This window comes from Lutra lutra, chromosome 2 (assembly GCF_902655055.1).
Source record: "Lutra lutra chromosome 2, mLutLut1.2, whole genome shotgun sequence".
NCBI lineage: Eukaryota > Metazoa > Chordata > Mammalia > Carnivora > Mustelidae > Lutra > Lutra lutra.
Genome location: NC_062279.1, coordinates 45,090,857 through 45,107,074, shown reverse-complemented (window position 1 = coordinate 45,107,074; position 16,218 = coordinate 45,090,857). Strand labels below are relative to the sequence as shown.

Genomic DNA, 16,218 nt, shown 5'->3' with positions numbered 1-16,218 from the left:
TCTTGTCAGGGGTCTCTACTAGGAATTGCGTGATGGGCCTTCTACATGTGTAATATCTGTAAAAAGCCATTTGGATTATTGCCCAAGTTTATTCTTTGTGTTCCAAAAAACTAGAAGCAAACCACAGGGAAAAAAATCCAGACCCCAGTGGAAGAACTGCTTCTTGGCTTGTGACTGCCAGCGTCAGAACACTTTAGAGTTACTCCTTAACTCTAACTGATGCTACCATCTCGAAATCCAAACCTACTGCCAGGGTCAAAGATCACTGTTGGACAGGGATAGTGGTTTCTATTAACTCCCTTCTTTCATTTAAAATAAACCATGAGGGGCGCCTGGCTGGCTCCGTCAGTAGAGCATATGACTGTTGACTTTGGGGATGTGACCTCAAGCTCTCCATGTTGGAAGTGGAGACTACCCCCCCACCCCCCTCAAAACCACCATGAATAGGAATCCAGCAAGAAAGGGGTTGTTGCCAATAAAAATTTTCTCTTGGCCATCAGCTCTAAACGTACTTAACCAAAAGCTGGTAGAGACAGATGGATCTTTTCCAACCAGAATTTTCTACTGTAAATGGAATGTTAATTCATTTTATTCCAGAAAGATGAAGTGGATTCACTTCTACTGGGATTCGAACCTATAATTCATCAGAAGTCTAGGTGTTTCATACTAAATCATGAAGAATACAAAAATCACTAAAATAGATGAGCACTGGGATGTCTGGGTGGCTCAGTTGGTTAAGTGTCTGGCTCTTGATTTCAGCTCAGGTCATGATCTCAGGGTCCTGGGGTTGAACTCCATGCTCAGTGGGGAGTCTGCTTGTCTCTCTCCCTCTGCCCCTCCCCCTGTTCATACTCTCTCTCAAATAAATATCTTTTTTTACATTTGATCTTAGTCAAAGGCGGAGAAAGTAAAATCTTTTTTTTTTAAGGGTTTTATTTATTTATTTGCCAGAGAGAGAGAGAGCGAGAGCGAGCGAGCACAGGCAGGCTGAGTGGCAGCAGAGGCAGAGGGAGAAGCAGGCTCCCTGCCGAGCAAGGAGCCCGATGTAGGACTCGATCCCAGGATGCTGGGATCATGACCTGAGCCGAAGGCAGCTGCTCAACCAACTGAGCCACCCAGGCGTCCCAAATATATATTTTTTTTTTTTTAGAAGATTTTATTCCAGAGAGCACACGCATGAGTGGAGGGGAGGGGCAGAGAGAGAAGCAGACTCCTCAGTGAACCAAGGAGCCTGACTCCGGGCTTGATACCAGGACCCTGGAATCATGACCTGACCCAAAGGCACATGCCCAACTGACTGAGCCACCCAGGAGCCCCAATAAATAAAATCTTTTAAAAAATACTAAAGTAGATGAGCACTGGGATGGGACCCCTTGCTGACTCAGTCAGTGGAGCATGTGACCCTTGATCTTGGGGTTGTGGGTTTGACCCCACGGTGGGTGTAGAGATTATTTAAAAATAAAATCTTCAGGGGCGCCTGGGTGGCTCAGTGGGTTAAGCCGCTGCCTTTGGCTCAGGTCATGATCTCAGGGTCCTGGGATCGAGCCCCGCATTGGGCTTTCTGCTCGGCGGGGAGCCTGTCCCCCACCCCAACGCCTGCCTCTCTGCTTACTTGTGATCTCTCTGTCAAATAAATAAATAAATAATCTTTTATAAATAAAGAGAAATAAAATCTTCAAAGAAAAAAAAGAAATGAACATTTTGTTTTCCTACAAATCAAATCTCAGCATCACTGAATGCTGGTGTGCTTTTCAAAGCAAGGTGGTAGAAGGGCATCCACCTTCCACCAAAAATGTCCAAAATGGCCTACCTGGTTAAGAGCATTATAAAGAATGGGCTACGTTCTAGGACTTAACCTCCTCAAGGACTTGTTTGCTTTGCTTAGCCCTGTTTTACATGGGCCACAAATTCAACTCTCAAGCTTGTTTCTCAATGAAGGAGGACCAGAGGTGTCTGGCCAGCTCAATTGGGAGAACATGTGACTCTTGATCTGGGTCATGAGTTTGAGCCCCACACTGGGCATTGAGATTACTTAAAATAATAAAATCTTAAAAAAATTAAGAAAAGAAAGCAAAACCAACAGCAACTACAGAAAAACCCCACTCAAACAGTTGCCAGTGGAAAAGGATTGCTGTCACAGACCTTTCAGGGATTTCATGATCAAGAGTCACATGCTCCACCAACTGAGCCAGCCAGGTACCCCTAAATCATTTTTGAGTGAGCAGGTTATGATATCCAATGCTCTGTCTATAAATCTCCTCTCCAAATGTGAGCAGGGCACGAAAACAAAGCTTTGGACATCAGTGTGACACTATCACCACCTTGTGTTCCCCAGGATCCATTACACCCGCGTTCCTATAAAACATCACACTTGGGATTCCGCAATACAGAATATAGCTTTATTTATAGAATCTTACAAATAAAACATTTACAGTCCACATAAGTTATTTTCTTTTCTAATTTATCCTCATAACACCTGAGTTATTAAAAAAAATACTGTGATGGAACTGCAGAACTGTAAAAGGAAAGATGAATAACAAAAAAACCTAACCTCTCTCTTTTGCAAATATCAGACAGCTTCTTGTTTTTAAGCAGACTTCCAGAATATTACCATCTCTTTGGAAGAGGATTTACTAAAGACAGGTCTTAGGATACCCCAACAGAGACCTTCTCTTTTAAACCCAGGGTAAAGGACAAATGAGGCCTGACGCTAACACCAGACACAAAAGATACTAACCACGTCTGGGGGCAAGGACAGAAGGTGACCTGCCTGCTCCTGGGTCACTGCCCCTGCCCATGACGTAAGCTTTCCTTGCTAACATTAGCAGCTGGTCACCTGGAAAAAGACGTGGAAGACACTAATGCCGGGGTGAACAAGTTCTCAAAACCTGCTACTCCTCAGACGTCTAATATGTACAAATGCTTAAAAAGCAAATCCAATACTTAAAAATCAAAAGAGAATCGCCACATGTTCAACGCCTGAGGTCAATCTGCCGCCACTGACAACAGATACTCAGTTTACTACTCGTGTGCCTTCACCCCAACCAAGTTCCAACAAGGACTGGCCTCTGGACCCGTTATGGTTTAAAGAGAATTTCCCTTTGAGGCAGCTGTCTATGAAAGGTAAGTTCTTAAGTTAATACAGATGTGCATGAAAAGGGAAAGCACCCTAGTACTTCATACTTTTTAAATTTGATAACGATTACATTTTCAAGCTCTTCTCCTAAAACTAGGACCCACTAACTCTAACTTAGTATTCTACTCCAAGAAGAACAGTATTTGTAAGGAATGGCAGGTCTACAGCGAATGCTAAAATTATAAATTTCATAAATCCATGTGAATTAGGGAAAGAAAACTCTCGGTAAAGTCTTAAAGTTTGAGTGTTATTTGCTACTAGCTCCTGAAAGCAATGTCAGACACTGAGAAAAATAAAACAGAAAAGACAAAGGACCGTTTTAAAACCGTAACAACAATAATAAAAATAATGATAATATAAAAAGTTAGATTCCAACATTCAAGGAATTGGTTCTTTGGTAAAATTGGACCATAATCCTATCAGGAGTCAGTCCTGATATTTACTCTAGAATCTTGAGGACTCGAAGTTTTCCCTCTTCTTCAACCCATTCTCAAATCTACCCAGGTCAACAGGCAAGAGAAGGAGAAAAACTTACAAAGCATCACCAGCAGTTTTCCCGCTCATACTCTTTTCAAGACTATTCTTGGTTTGGGGGGTCATTTCCCAAGAAGGGGAAAAAAAAAAAAATAGACGTGGCTTTTAATTACCGTACAGTGGAAAGTCTTCCTGTGTAAGAACAGAAAAACTCACAGGTGTTGGCCATGACCAGCACTCGTCAGTCATGCATGCAAATCAGTTAGTGAACACAGCCCCTGGGCTGCAACTGTGGGCACCACTAAGAAAGGCTTCTGGAGAGACGGGCTCCCCAAAGTGGCTAAAGAATCTCACATTATCAATATGATAATAATAAATCAATTCACCTAGTGAACCTGGAGATGAGCTCCCCTTGAAGCCAGAGTTCTGAGGAGAGGGCTCCACAGTGCCTGGGGCTGGCCTACAATCTCACAGACAAGGCTATCAATCCGTCTTCTGCAGAGGGTCAGTGCGATGAATGTTCAATCTGGTACAGGAGTCACCCTTTCTCGCTAGGGGTGAGGGAGGGGAACCTAAAACCCACTCAAAGGGTCTCCTCAGGAAGCCCCTGTTCAGCGAGCATCTGCAGTGTCCCACCTTCCGTCTCAGACTTCCGCCACTTGTACTTTCATTTATGCAATTAACAACTCCTAAACCGTGCCTGCCCCGAGTCCATTTCTGATCTGACCATTTCTGACCTTTGTCTAAGAAGAGCATGAGCTGCCTGCCCCCAATTCTGCATGGAAACTTGCCACTTTGCAGCAGAAGTGTTGATCGGGGAGGGAAATTTGTGCAGTCTCCCCTCTGATACAAGATTATAAATGTGCTTCTAGGGAGGCAGATAAAAAGTCTCTCAGAAGACGGGAGAGGGGAGGAAGGGGAGGTGGAAATCACAGCAAAACCAACTGACTTCCCGCAGGCCTCCATTCTCCGCCTCCACTCTATTGGTGTTAATGTGAAAGACAGGGGAGGCAGTCTGGGCAACTGACCCTGCACAGGAGGCCACCAGCAGGGAGCAGTGGCTCCCCCGCACAGCCGCACATGCCAGCAGCAGCCCCGTCATCACCATCCCGTTTCCCAGGGTTAACTGGGAACTGAGCATGACAGGACACAGCCTGGTGACAGGGCACAGCTTCTGTGTCCCTTTTATCCACCACCCCCCCTTGCCAGGATGAGCCTCGCCTCCTCTTGCCTTACACCTCTATTCCAACTTTCAGTTCTGAGAAAACAGGCAACTGGACAGACTTTGAAAAAAATAGGAGGGATTCTTGTTTCCTGTACCTTTTCTCTGGAAAAATAGATGAATTTATTTCAAAATGGACCATCCTGAGGCCCAGGACACACATTTAGATTCATGGGCCCTGACACCACAGACTCACCTCCTGATACTGCTAACCAAGTCATGAGCACTGGCAGTGTTTTTGTGTCGCAGGCAAGGACGCAAAAACCTTGTGGTGCTGGTTTGAAGGGAAAGAGGCCAGGGTAGCCAGAGAGAGAAGTGAGGCTTGCCTGCTAAGGAAGCTGCATGCCGTTCCAGGGTCACTCTGAGGAGGAAGGGGGAGGGGAGGGAGAGGCACTACCTAGAGCCTGGTTGCCAGGGCGGCTTGTTCCTAGGACAGAGCATGTGTAGAAACAGCTGACATCTGAATGCAGGAGTACAGTCCGTGTTACAGTTTTTAATACAACTGCCTCTTCAGAGGTGCGTCGTGGGTGTCGAGTCCTCCGGCCAGGGACCGGGCGGCCGAGGGCCAACTTCCAATCCCGCTGGCTCCTGGCAGGACTCTACCCGATCTGGATCTGCCCTGAATACATAGTGAGGAGCAGCATGATGGTGAAGCCAGTCAAGAGGCCCAGGTTCTGGATGACAAAGGGGACCAAGACGCTGCCGTTCCTTTCATCCTCCTGGCACACCTCGTTCATCTCAGGGAACTGAGGAAGAGAAGAAAAATCAAGAGAGCTGCAGCCCCTTTCTCAAACTGGGCAGTCCAGGACAACTCAGTGAGAGACACGGTCACCCTGGCTCATCACTATAATACCGATCCCTAAGCCTATTTATATTAGAACATGAACACAGTAATTACCCCATAGTATAGGATTACAGTGTAATGATATGGATCATACGTAATAACTGTTCTAGAGCAAGAATACATAGTTAAGCTATATGTACCTCAGATAGGACTCAGTCACAAAGACACAGTCAAATCAGCAGCCATGGTCCAAGGCAGCTTCGGCTTCTTTTCAACTACTGAGGTAAAACCAAGTATTTATCTGTGCATGGAGCCCTGCATAGGTGCAGATGCTGGCTGTTTGCTGTGCACTTGAAAAACACTTCACAAGATGTTGTTACCAAAACGCCGCTGCCCCTTCTTTGGGAAACGGAGCAACTGTGTCAGGAGCCAGAGCCTGGAGCCATGACATTGCTGGGACTCCAGGCCCTCCGCCGCAGGCCGGCAAGACGGGTGACCAAGAGCAGAGCTCCGAATTCGAGCAACGCAAGCAGGAGAGTATCCTCACCATGGGAGGGCTCCCCCTAAGAGGAGAGAACTTAAAACGTTTCCAGGGAATAAGGATGGGGTCACGGTGATCAGCACCTACACCACTCATCACAAGTCTGATTTTCAAAGGACATGGGAAATCATTCGTGCAAACGTGACAGAGAACTGGTCAGGCCAACAAACAAGAAATCGCCCTCGTTCTACAAAAGATGGTACCAATCAGGTATTTCATGAGCCAACTAAAAGCTCCTTAGAAGGGTTACGCCAAATGTTAGCAGGTATGACAGCACGCATGATGTCAGACGCTGCTGAGAACGGCGATACTCGTTATAAGCCTCAAACCACAATGCATCCTTTCTGAGCCAGCAGTTCTAGCTCTGGATAAGGTATAGCCTCTTTGCCAAATAATACTGCCACTGAAAAGGATGCTGCTAAAGGCATGCAAAATGAAAAAGGTCTAGGATGTAGTAAGTAAAAAAGGAAATCCGAACATAAAGTTGTATACTCAATGTTCACTTCCATTCCCTCCTTCTTTTCCTTCCTTTATCTATACGCATCTACTCTGTAATACTTAAGTATTTAAGGGAGGACTGGAGTAGAGGTTAATCCTTTTCTTTAATAACACATGCTGGTAGGTTTTTTGTCCTTTAAAATCCAATGTCCTTTTTTTTAAATGAAGGAGTGTTATCACATTATTATTAGTTGTTTTTTTTTTTAAATCTATTTATTTGACAGAGATTACAAGTAGGCAGAGAGGCAGGCGGGGGCGGGGTAGGCTCCCTGCAGAGGCTTAACCCACTGAGCCACCCAGGCACCCCAAAATCCAATGTCCTCTTAAAAAGCACTGAAGGAGGGGCCTGGGGTGGGGAGAGATACACACACGCCTGGGTGGCTCAGATGGTTGAGTGTTGGCCTTTTTTTCAGGTCGTGATCTCTGGGTCCTGGGATCGAGACTGAGCCCCAGGTATGGATCCCAGGTCAGCGGGGAGTCTGCTTCTCCCTCTCCCTCTGTCTGTCTCCCCTACTCATGCTCTCTCTCTTGCTCTGTCTCAAGTGGGGGTGGGGTGGGGGAATCTTTTAAAAAGAAAAAAAAAAAAAAAAAAGCACTGAACTGTACACCTTAAATAGGTGAAGCATGTGGTATGTGAGTGATTCCTCAATAAAGCTGTTATTAAAAACAAACTAATAAAATCTTAAAAAAAAAAAAAGGGGGCGCCTGGGTGGCTCAGTGGGTTAAGCCGCTGCCTTCGGCTCAGGTCATGATATCAGGGTCCTGGGATCGAGCCCCGCATCGGGCTCTCTGCTCAGCAGGGAGCCTGCTTCCTCCTCTCTCTCTACCTGCCTCTCTGCCTGCTTGTGATCTCTCTCTGTCAAATAAATAAATAAAATCTTAAAACAAACAAACAAACAAACAAAAAACTAACTTGGGTGCCTGGGTGGCTCAGTCATTAAGTGTCTGCCTTCCGCTCAGGCCATGATCCCAGGGTCCTGGGATCGAGCCCCGCATCAGGCTCCCTGCTCAGCGGTAAGACTATTTCTCCCTCTCCCACTCTCTCTTGCTTGCGTTCCTTCTCTCGCTGTGTCTATCTCCATCAAATACATAAAGAAAATCTTAAGAAAATAAAAAACAAAACAAAACAAAAACCTAACTCATGTCCTCTCAGCTGCCACCCGTCCCGTGAATGACCCAGTCCCATTTTGCCTACATGGCATGAACTATGGAAGACTTACCATATCAGCCAGAGCAATATACAAGAACATCCCTCCAGCCAGTGCAAAGATCCAGTTGGCAGAGAAGTGGCTGCCAGCCAGGATGCCAAAGGCCAGACCCACGTAACAGCAGCAGGCAGAAAGGAAGTTGAAGAAGAGAGCCTGCTGGATACTCATCCCGGCATTGAGCAGGATGACAAAGTCTCCTAAGGCGGGACAAGAGAGAAGGGTGCAAGAGTTAGGCGCGTTCATGGACGGAGAACACAACACATTGCTTCCACTATGCATAACGTCTGGGTGAACAAGCAGGATGGCCTCAGACCTGAGGTCACAAGACCAGTCTAAGGCACCCTTCCTCTTCACGTCTGGGAGCTGTCTCCAGTTACAAAACTAACCGGGTATTTCTAGCCTAGAGGCTGAAAATGACGCACAAGATTTTCAACAGAGATAAGCCACCAGCAATAGCCTCGCTGCTCTTTTGATGGATGATGAAATAGGAGCTTCTTTCCTCACAACTACACTGAATGGTATTTTCAAGGAAACAGAAGTGAGACTGAGAAAAGTTAAATAATTTGCCCAAAGTCACAAGCCAGTGAACTGGTAAAGCCAGTAATTGACCTTGAGTCTCTGAGCCTCCGAAGTCTGGGCCTTTCACACTCTTGCTCTGATAAATCCAGGGACCTTCTAATTCCTGGCTCATCTACTTCTTCCACCCACCTGACCTTTGACAGATATCTCAACCTTTGAAAGATTAACAGGACTGAGACATAACCTTAAAAAAAAAAAAGAGAGATTGATAATCTATAGTGAACAGTTAGAATAGTGTATGGCACAAAGCAAGTCCTTTTCAATGTTTTTGCTCTTTTTAAATTTATTTATTTTTTTTTTTAAAAGATTTTATTTATTTATTTGACAGACAGAGATCACAAGTAGGCAGAGAGGCAGGCAGAGAGAGAGAGGAGGAAGCAGGCTTCCCGCGGAGCAGAGAAGCCGATGTGGGGCTCGATCCCAGGACCCTGGGATCATGACCTGAGCCGAAGGCAGAGGCTTAACCCACTGAGCCACCCAGGCGCCCCCCCCCCTTTTAAAGATTTTATTTATTTATTTGACAGACAAAGATCACAAGTAGGCAGAGAGGCAGGCAGAGAAAGAGGAGCAAGCAGGTTCCCTGCTAAGCAGAGAGCCTGATGTGGGGCTTGATCCCAGGACCCTGGGATCATGACCTGAGCCAAAGGCAGAGGCTTTAACCCACTGAGCCACCCAGGCGCCCCTGTTTTTGCTCCTTTAACCCTCATGAAAAATCTACGAAGCAGTATTATTAACCCCATTTTAGAGGTAAGGAAATGGAGACTCAGGATATGGGGCTACAGGGAAACAAACACCCCTATAAAAAATCTATATCATTTTCATCGTGCCTGGGTGGCTCAGTTTGTTAAGCGTCCAACTCTTGATTTTGGCTCAGATCATGATCTTGGGGTCCTGGGATGCAGCCCCGGGTGGGGTTCTGAACTCAACAGGGAGTCTGCTTAAGATTCTCTTTCTTCCTCCCTCTCTGCCCTGCCCTTCACGCTTGCACTCTCTCTCTTTCTAAAATAAATAAAATCTTAAAAATCTCCCATCATTGTTGGGGCGCCTGGGTGGCTCAGTGGGTTAAGCCGCTGCCTTCGGCTCAGGTCATGATCTCAGGGTCCTGGGATCGAGCCCCGCATCGGGCTCTCTGCTCAGCAGGGAGCCTGCTTCCTCCTCTCTCTCTGCCTGCCTCTCTGCCTGCTTGTGATCTCTCTCTGTCAAATAAATAAATAAAAAATCTTAAAAAAAAAAAAAATCTCCATCATTGTCAATGATCAGTATCAATTATTAATTCGACTGTTAAGAATCAGTGGTTAGATTTCACAGAGCACACAGAATGTGTTAATTACAATAAGAATCCTGAAGTCTGGGATGGGGACGGGGTCGGACACAGGAAGGGTCCTGTGCCTACAACCAAGGCAGCTCGGGTGGACCAGGAATGGCGCAGTGCCAGCACACTTACCTAGCTCATGTGGGAATTCCTCACAGAGGATGGCCACGGAGGTACTGATGCCTTGGAAAACAGACACGGTGAAGGAGGCGCCAATAGCCAGGCCATCAATGAAATTGTGGAGGCCGTCGCTCAGGGTGATCATCCAGGCCAGAGTGCCGATATCAGAGTAGCGGACGCCTTTCAGCCAGTAACAGGCACTCTGGGAAGCCTGCAGGTCCTACAAGAGAGCCCATCCCCATGGCCTCCAAGTCAAAGGATAGACCTTCAAGGTAAGCCTCGGGCATCAAGGCCATTACCAGTTAAAGGCTCCCACCCAACAGCAAATGGCCCACTGACCTGGACGGAGAGTGAGCCCACGATGACCTTCTCATCCATGCCAGGGGCCTTCCCATCCAGCTCACTGCTACAGTGCTGAGGAATCATGTGGTCCAGATCCCCATTCTGCAGCTTCTCAGTCACCCCCTCCTCCTGGTCCTTCTTGGAAGGAAGCGTCTCCGAGGCATAATGGCTATGTCCATGAGGATGCTGGAGGGACCACCGGAAGGGATCAGCATGACGCTCACGCAAACCACAAAGCTTCCTGAGCACTCACTTGGGGCAGGTGCTCCCAGCACTGGGAAGACCTCCTCATTCCCAGCATCACAGAAAACACAAGCAGGCAATACACACAGAAACCTAGGGAAAGTCGTTATAGAAAGCTGAACCAAGACTTGGTATAGGACAAAAATCAAAGCAATGACCTCAGGGCCAACACTCGTTCCAGCAGGGCGGTCCTGCTCCGAAGGCTCGGAGCTCCTCCTTCGCAATGGCTGATCTGATTCCATTCACTGACTCCTTGGAGGATAACCGCATGCCAGGCACCAAAGATACCTTTCCGGAGCTGTACTGCAGTAAGCATTCAGTTTCTTTGTGGCAGCACTTCCGACCCAATGACTATGTATCAAGGCCCTCTGTCACCTCTTTTTTTTTTTTTTTTTTTTAAAGATTTAATTTATTTATTTAACACAGAGAGAGAGAGAGATTAAAAGTAGCAGAGCAGCAGGCAGAGAGGGGAGGAAGCAGGCTCCCTGCCAAGCAGAGAGCCCAATGCGGGGCTCGATCCCAGGACCCTGAGATCATGACCTGAGCCAAAGACAGAGGCTTAACCCACTGAGCCACCCAGGTGCCCCCCTCTGTCACCTCTTAAAGGTACAAAAGGTATACCTCCTCATGAGGTGAGATGGGAGATCTACTGAAATCTGTCCACAGCATCAGCACTCACATAACCCCACTACCAAAACACATAAATGTTTCTAGGATGGAGGCTTTCCCTAGAAGCACTGCCTTTCCCAACAATTAAGCCTCACCTCATTTTTCTGCTTAAGAAGCATCTTCAAGATCTTCTCTGTGAAAAAGAAAAGATAAAAGCCCCCAAACACCACTGCAGACTTGGAGACATAATAATCTTCCAGAGGGTTGAAGCCAAAAGCCTGTGGACCCAGGAAACAAAATGAGTTTAATTAAAAAAAAAAAAAAAATCTTCACAGGTCCCTGATTGTTTCTTAACCACTTCCTTGATTCTAGGAAAGGAAAGAGACGTACTCACTGGGATAGCTCTGCCACCTACCACTTCCTTCCCTTTCCAGCAAAAGTGAACCCCTGACTTGCCTTCATGCCACATCACCAGGCCCGTTAGGTTCTCTCTAGCTTACTTTCTGATGCAAAAGATAGAGCCTCTTTAGAATTTTACTCTCAGGAAAAATAGCGTTGGATATGGTTTTCCACTTTATTAAAGACTCTGGCTTTATTTTTCCTGGTGCTTTGCTGCATGGGCAAAATCTGTCCTCAAATTCCATACTTAGGAAGATGCTTGTGTTTATTTTGTTATCTAATGTCCCTGGCTGATTTGCCTATAAACACAAAGAGAGATGGTCTAATTACACCTTCTAAAATGGGAAATCCATTCCCCAGTTAAATAGTAAGAATTGCGGCATCTTCCTGACCACAGACCTCCCAGTGACCACAAAGCCAAGAAAGCAGACTATGTTACTGCACATGTCAATTTGGGGGTGGGGATTTGTTTTGGGCTATTTCTGAAAACCTCACTGATCATGGGGAGAAAATCATCTACTGGGAGGAGGACTGGAGCAGGAATCAGGAGAATTCCACACTCCATGATGCTCCTAACTTATGGTGAGGCCTTGGGAAACTGGCGAGTGACCTGCTCCCTCCATCCTCTGACAGGAAACAAGTCTCTTGAATAAACCAGCCTTCTTGTGAAAAGGTCAGAGATGAAAGTGATCCTAATACCAGGAACTCTGGCCTGCTTAAAAGGTAAGTGTTTTCCCTTTCTGTTTTAAAGGGGCAAACTGTTATCTCTACTTGCCTGTATAGTTTCCTCAGACACAAAGGTCCAGCTCTAGGGTAGAAATGGCACATATAGGCCGGTTTTCCAGGAGAGACAAATCATCTTAAGAAGAGTGGAGTGAAAACCATCAACTAACGGTTCTCCACAAGAAGCCACAAAGGATGGCAGAGTACAAAAGCATGGCTTTCATGAAACCCAGCCTCTAGGATACGTGGTCTTGTTCTGTATCTGTTAAATGGGTAAAACATGTTCTCTAGACATCAGTGGGTTTAAGAATCCACTAAGAAGACACAAAACCACAACTCAGAAAACCTAAGGTGCTCTGAGAAGAAGCATGTGGCATCATCTTGTGCTTCAACTCTGGGTACGCCCAGGCCTGTCGGACCACCTACAAGGAGACACCACCTGCTTCCTGTAATTAGGGGGACTACCACAGAGATTACACCAAATCAGATGAAGCTTCTCCAAGGCTGCTTGCCAGACTTGACAAACACTAAGCTACTCCTGTTCTGTGGAGATTTTCTCATTAACCCAGGCAATGGGGCAAAGGTGCTATGCATGTATGTGAAAATAGGCTCTTTTATTTAGATTACCTTTGCCCCATGACAGCCTACTGTAGAGAACAGATCTTTTTATTGAGACCAATGGATTCTGCTGGTTTTTCTGTGTGGGCCACAAGCTCCCAATCAGGAGCCATCAAGTGCTACCACTATACTAGGTCTTTTCACCCAGCAGTCAGAGAGCACGTACGAGGCCCCCAGTGATTTACAAGTACTAACATGTAGCCTACACAACACCATCATGAGGTCAGTCCTATCATCTCCCCTGTTTTGCATGAGGAAACAGAAGCACAAGAGAGGTTCAGTGATCCGCCCAAGGTCATTGAACTGGTTGATGGTGGAGCTGGGATTCTAACCCAGCTCCCAAACCTACGCTATGCAGCCTCTCCTAACTCGTGACTCAATCTCAGCTTCATTTTCCAAAAGGAAAAGGACCTCCCTCCTCTGCCTTGCGTCTAAGTGGAGGGTCCTCCCACTGCGCCCCACAGGTCCCCCGAGACTGGCATGCTCCTGTGTGAGAAAGCCCTGGCTTGCCATACCTCGGGGATGAGCTGGAAGAGGGCGTTGGAGTAGAGGGTTCCAATCGCCAGAGCTATGAAGTAGAGCAGCAGCCTCTTGTAAAAAGTCTTCTTCATGAAGGGCACCACGCTGGCCCCCATGAGGGAGCAGAGGGAGATGACGGTCACACAGAGGAGACCATATCCCCACACTGCCGTTGGGGGAGAGCCAGCCCCACCCAGGACAGGGAGTAGGGCAAATGCCCCATTTCACAGCAACCACCAATTAGGGGAAACATGGGGGGTGGAAAGGATGGGGAGGCAGTGAAGGAGGTTTGGGTGGAAATTAACAAGGAAACAAAAAAGAAAAATCAGAGAGACAAGTAGGGAGGGAGAGAGAAACAGAAAATTTGTTAGTGATTCAAGTCTGATGAAATTTCCTTTAATCCGTTCAGAAGAAATGAGGAGGAATTCAAGGTGGCCTTGGAACCCCATGGCTCCTGCCCCAGCTGTTGCCTTTGGTGGCCAAACCGACACCTGGAGGCGCACCTACCAGCTGGCGTGGCTACAGGGCAGGGTACTGCCTCGTCACACAGCGGAGGTGTGCTCAGGCCTATCCCCAGGCAGCCCGTGGCAGACTTTGGACTCGAGGACTTTCCCTTTAACAGGACCTCCCTTTAACAAGATTAAGGGACAAAGGGAGCTCACTGTGCTGCCACGTTTGCTTTTCACATCCAGGCCACACTGTCTAGGCACATCAGTACCACCCAGACTCTGTCTGGTTGGTGTAAGGTACAACAAAGTTGGATGTGCAGGGCAGCGGGATGGAGAACAGAAGAAACTGAGGCCCATAAAATTCAGTTTCTTAACTTCTCAAGGTTTTGTTGTTTTCTCCCAAGTTTGTTTCAATGCGCTCTGAGAGGACAGAGTCCAAGATCACCTTGTCACAAAAAATGTTTCCTCTGTCATTTCCCAGTGTCCCACACTCCAGGTAGAATGACACGGAGCCGGGATGAGACGCGCCCCTATAAGGCACAGGGGCGGAGCATGTACAAATTACTATATTTCCATTCAACAGGCAATATGGCATATTTCAAATCTTTGAAGAATTAATAAATTCAATTTCTAGAGCTAAAAAAAAAAAAAAAGCCCAAGATGAGGCCTCCTGTGAGAGGTGCTTGTTAGACTCAGGTGGGATTTTGAGATAACACTGAGATGGTTCCTCTTAAACCAGATTTCTTCTCTCATTTAGAAGGAACAGGCAAGGCCTGGGCATCCCATCGGTATCTCTTCTGGGTAAGTCTCTTGACTGGGAAAAGCTGGGCAGTCACTGACACAGTTTCTTCTTATGAAAGGCAGCTGCCTCTGTTCCCAAAGGAGGTCCACACAGTCACCCGTACTGCATGGCCACAGCCCTGCCTGAGCTGACAAAGTGGGCGGGCCATCAACTTGGGTACTTTTTTTTTTTTTTTTTAGCTCCTCGGTGGTCACAATTAAAAAGCAAAATTAACAAATATTTCAAAATAGTCAAGTAAGGGCACCAGGAAGTCAGTCCTATCCCAGGAAAAAATCAAGATGCAAGGTATGGAGAACTGAGTGCTCTTTCCTCTGTCTTGGAATTTTCATTTTGTTTGTTTCTGTTAAAAAGTTTTTGTTCTGTTTGGCTCTCTATGGTATGAATTATGGCCTACTTGGAAAAAGAAGGATCCCTTGCTTTTGAGCCAAATTCTATCAATCAGCTGGTAGCCTCTTTTCCTTCTACCTCCTTCCAGGTGGGTGATCTCGTGGTGGCCACACCTGGATACCAGTAGGGCCTCTGCTTAGAACAGAGCAGGTATGGAGTACCAGGGCTTGGACAGCGACCACCAACCACAGCGTTCCTTCTGAGCCCTGCGAACCGGGCTTCAGAGAGGCAGGGACTAGCTAAGGGAGGCTGAGAGGTCTCTGCCAGGGAGAGCAAAGGGGGAGAGCCTTGCATCTGACATCACCTGAAAAGGTCACAGGCCAACCTGGGTGCCCCAGGAGCAAGAGAAGGCCCTAGAGATCCAGAGTTAGAAGTCATATTTGTGTGCCCTGATATGAGGGAGAAGTGAATTTTCCAGGTGGCAGTGGTCAGGTGCCTCGGGACACAGGGTGGGGGCGGGGCCGGCCGTGAGGCAGAGGTAGCACAGTGGCCGGCCCGCAGGGGAAAGAGGACGCACGGGTTCTGTTCTACTGCACCTCTGGGATGAGCTGGAAGAGCGCGTTAGAGAGCAGCGTTCCAATGGACAGGGCGATGAAGTATGTGAGCACACGGCTGAAAAATGCTTTCTCCGTGCACGGCAGGACGAGGACTCCCAGCAGAGAGGCCAGGTTAATCAGTGAAACACTGAGGAAGCCAAAGCCCCACACTGTGGAGGAACAAGAACAGACGAGGCCTCCATTACTGAGGGTGGGGGTGTTCTCGCTGCCCGGGGCGGCCCGGTCAGAATTCAGCTATGCTCAGGGCAGACAGAGAGCACCAACCTGTCAGTACAGACTGGAGTCCATCTCTGGCTGGGTGCTGTGGGGCAGCCTACAGACAACATAGCGAAGTCACTCTCAAAAGAAGCTACCTTTCCAATGGAGAGGCAGGTGAAAATGACAGGAGAGTTTAAAAACCAGGAGTGAAATGATGACAGCGGGGAACAATGAGCAGAACGCAGGCGGCACGTGCTAGGTACCAAGGGCACTGCAGGCCCTCGGGAGGCACAGACACTCAGCCGTGGGGAGTCCGCCGTGGCTGAAGCCCAGGTACCGGGCAGGGAGGGGGACAGGGGAGAGGTGCCAAACTGAAACGCCGAGGCATTAGTCCCTTGTAGTTTAATAAGAAAAAAAAATGAAAAAGTAGCAAAAAAGAAAAGGAAAAGAAAAAATCCATAGGCAGGTCCAAAAGCCCAGCACCGAGCTCATCAGCCA

General features: G+C 47.3%; 1 protein-coding gene across 1 annotated transcript in view; it reads right to left on the bottom strand.

Moving 5' to 3' along the window:
* Positions 1–2,381: 2,381 nt before the first annotated feature.
* The window catches only part of SLC39A14 (solute carrier family 39 member 14), a 51,343-nt gene continuing 37,506 nt past the window's right edge, over positions 2,382–16,218 (bottom strand). Inside the window, exons 4-9 of the mRNA XM_047717322.1 lie at positions 13,324–13,493; positions 11,224–11,346; positions 10,214–10,402; positions 9,887–10,094; positions 7,876–8,060; positions 2,382–5,578 (exon numbers count right to left, since the gene is read on the bottom strand). Coding sequence (XP_047573278.1) covers positions 5,432–5,578; positions 7,876–8,060; positions 9,887–10,094; positions 10,214–10,402; positions 11,224–11,346; positions 13,324–13,493 — 1,022 coding nt within the window. The 3' untranslated portion in view covers positions 2,382–5,431. The remainder of the gene's footprint in view (positions 5,579–7,875; positions 8,061–9,886; positions 10,095–10,213; positions 10,403–11,223; positions 11,347–13,323; positions 13,494–16,218) is intronic.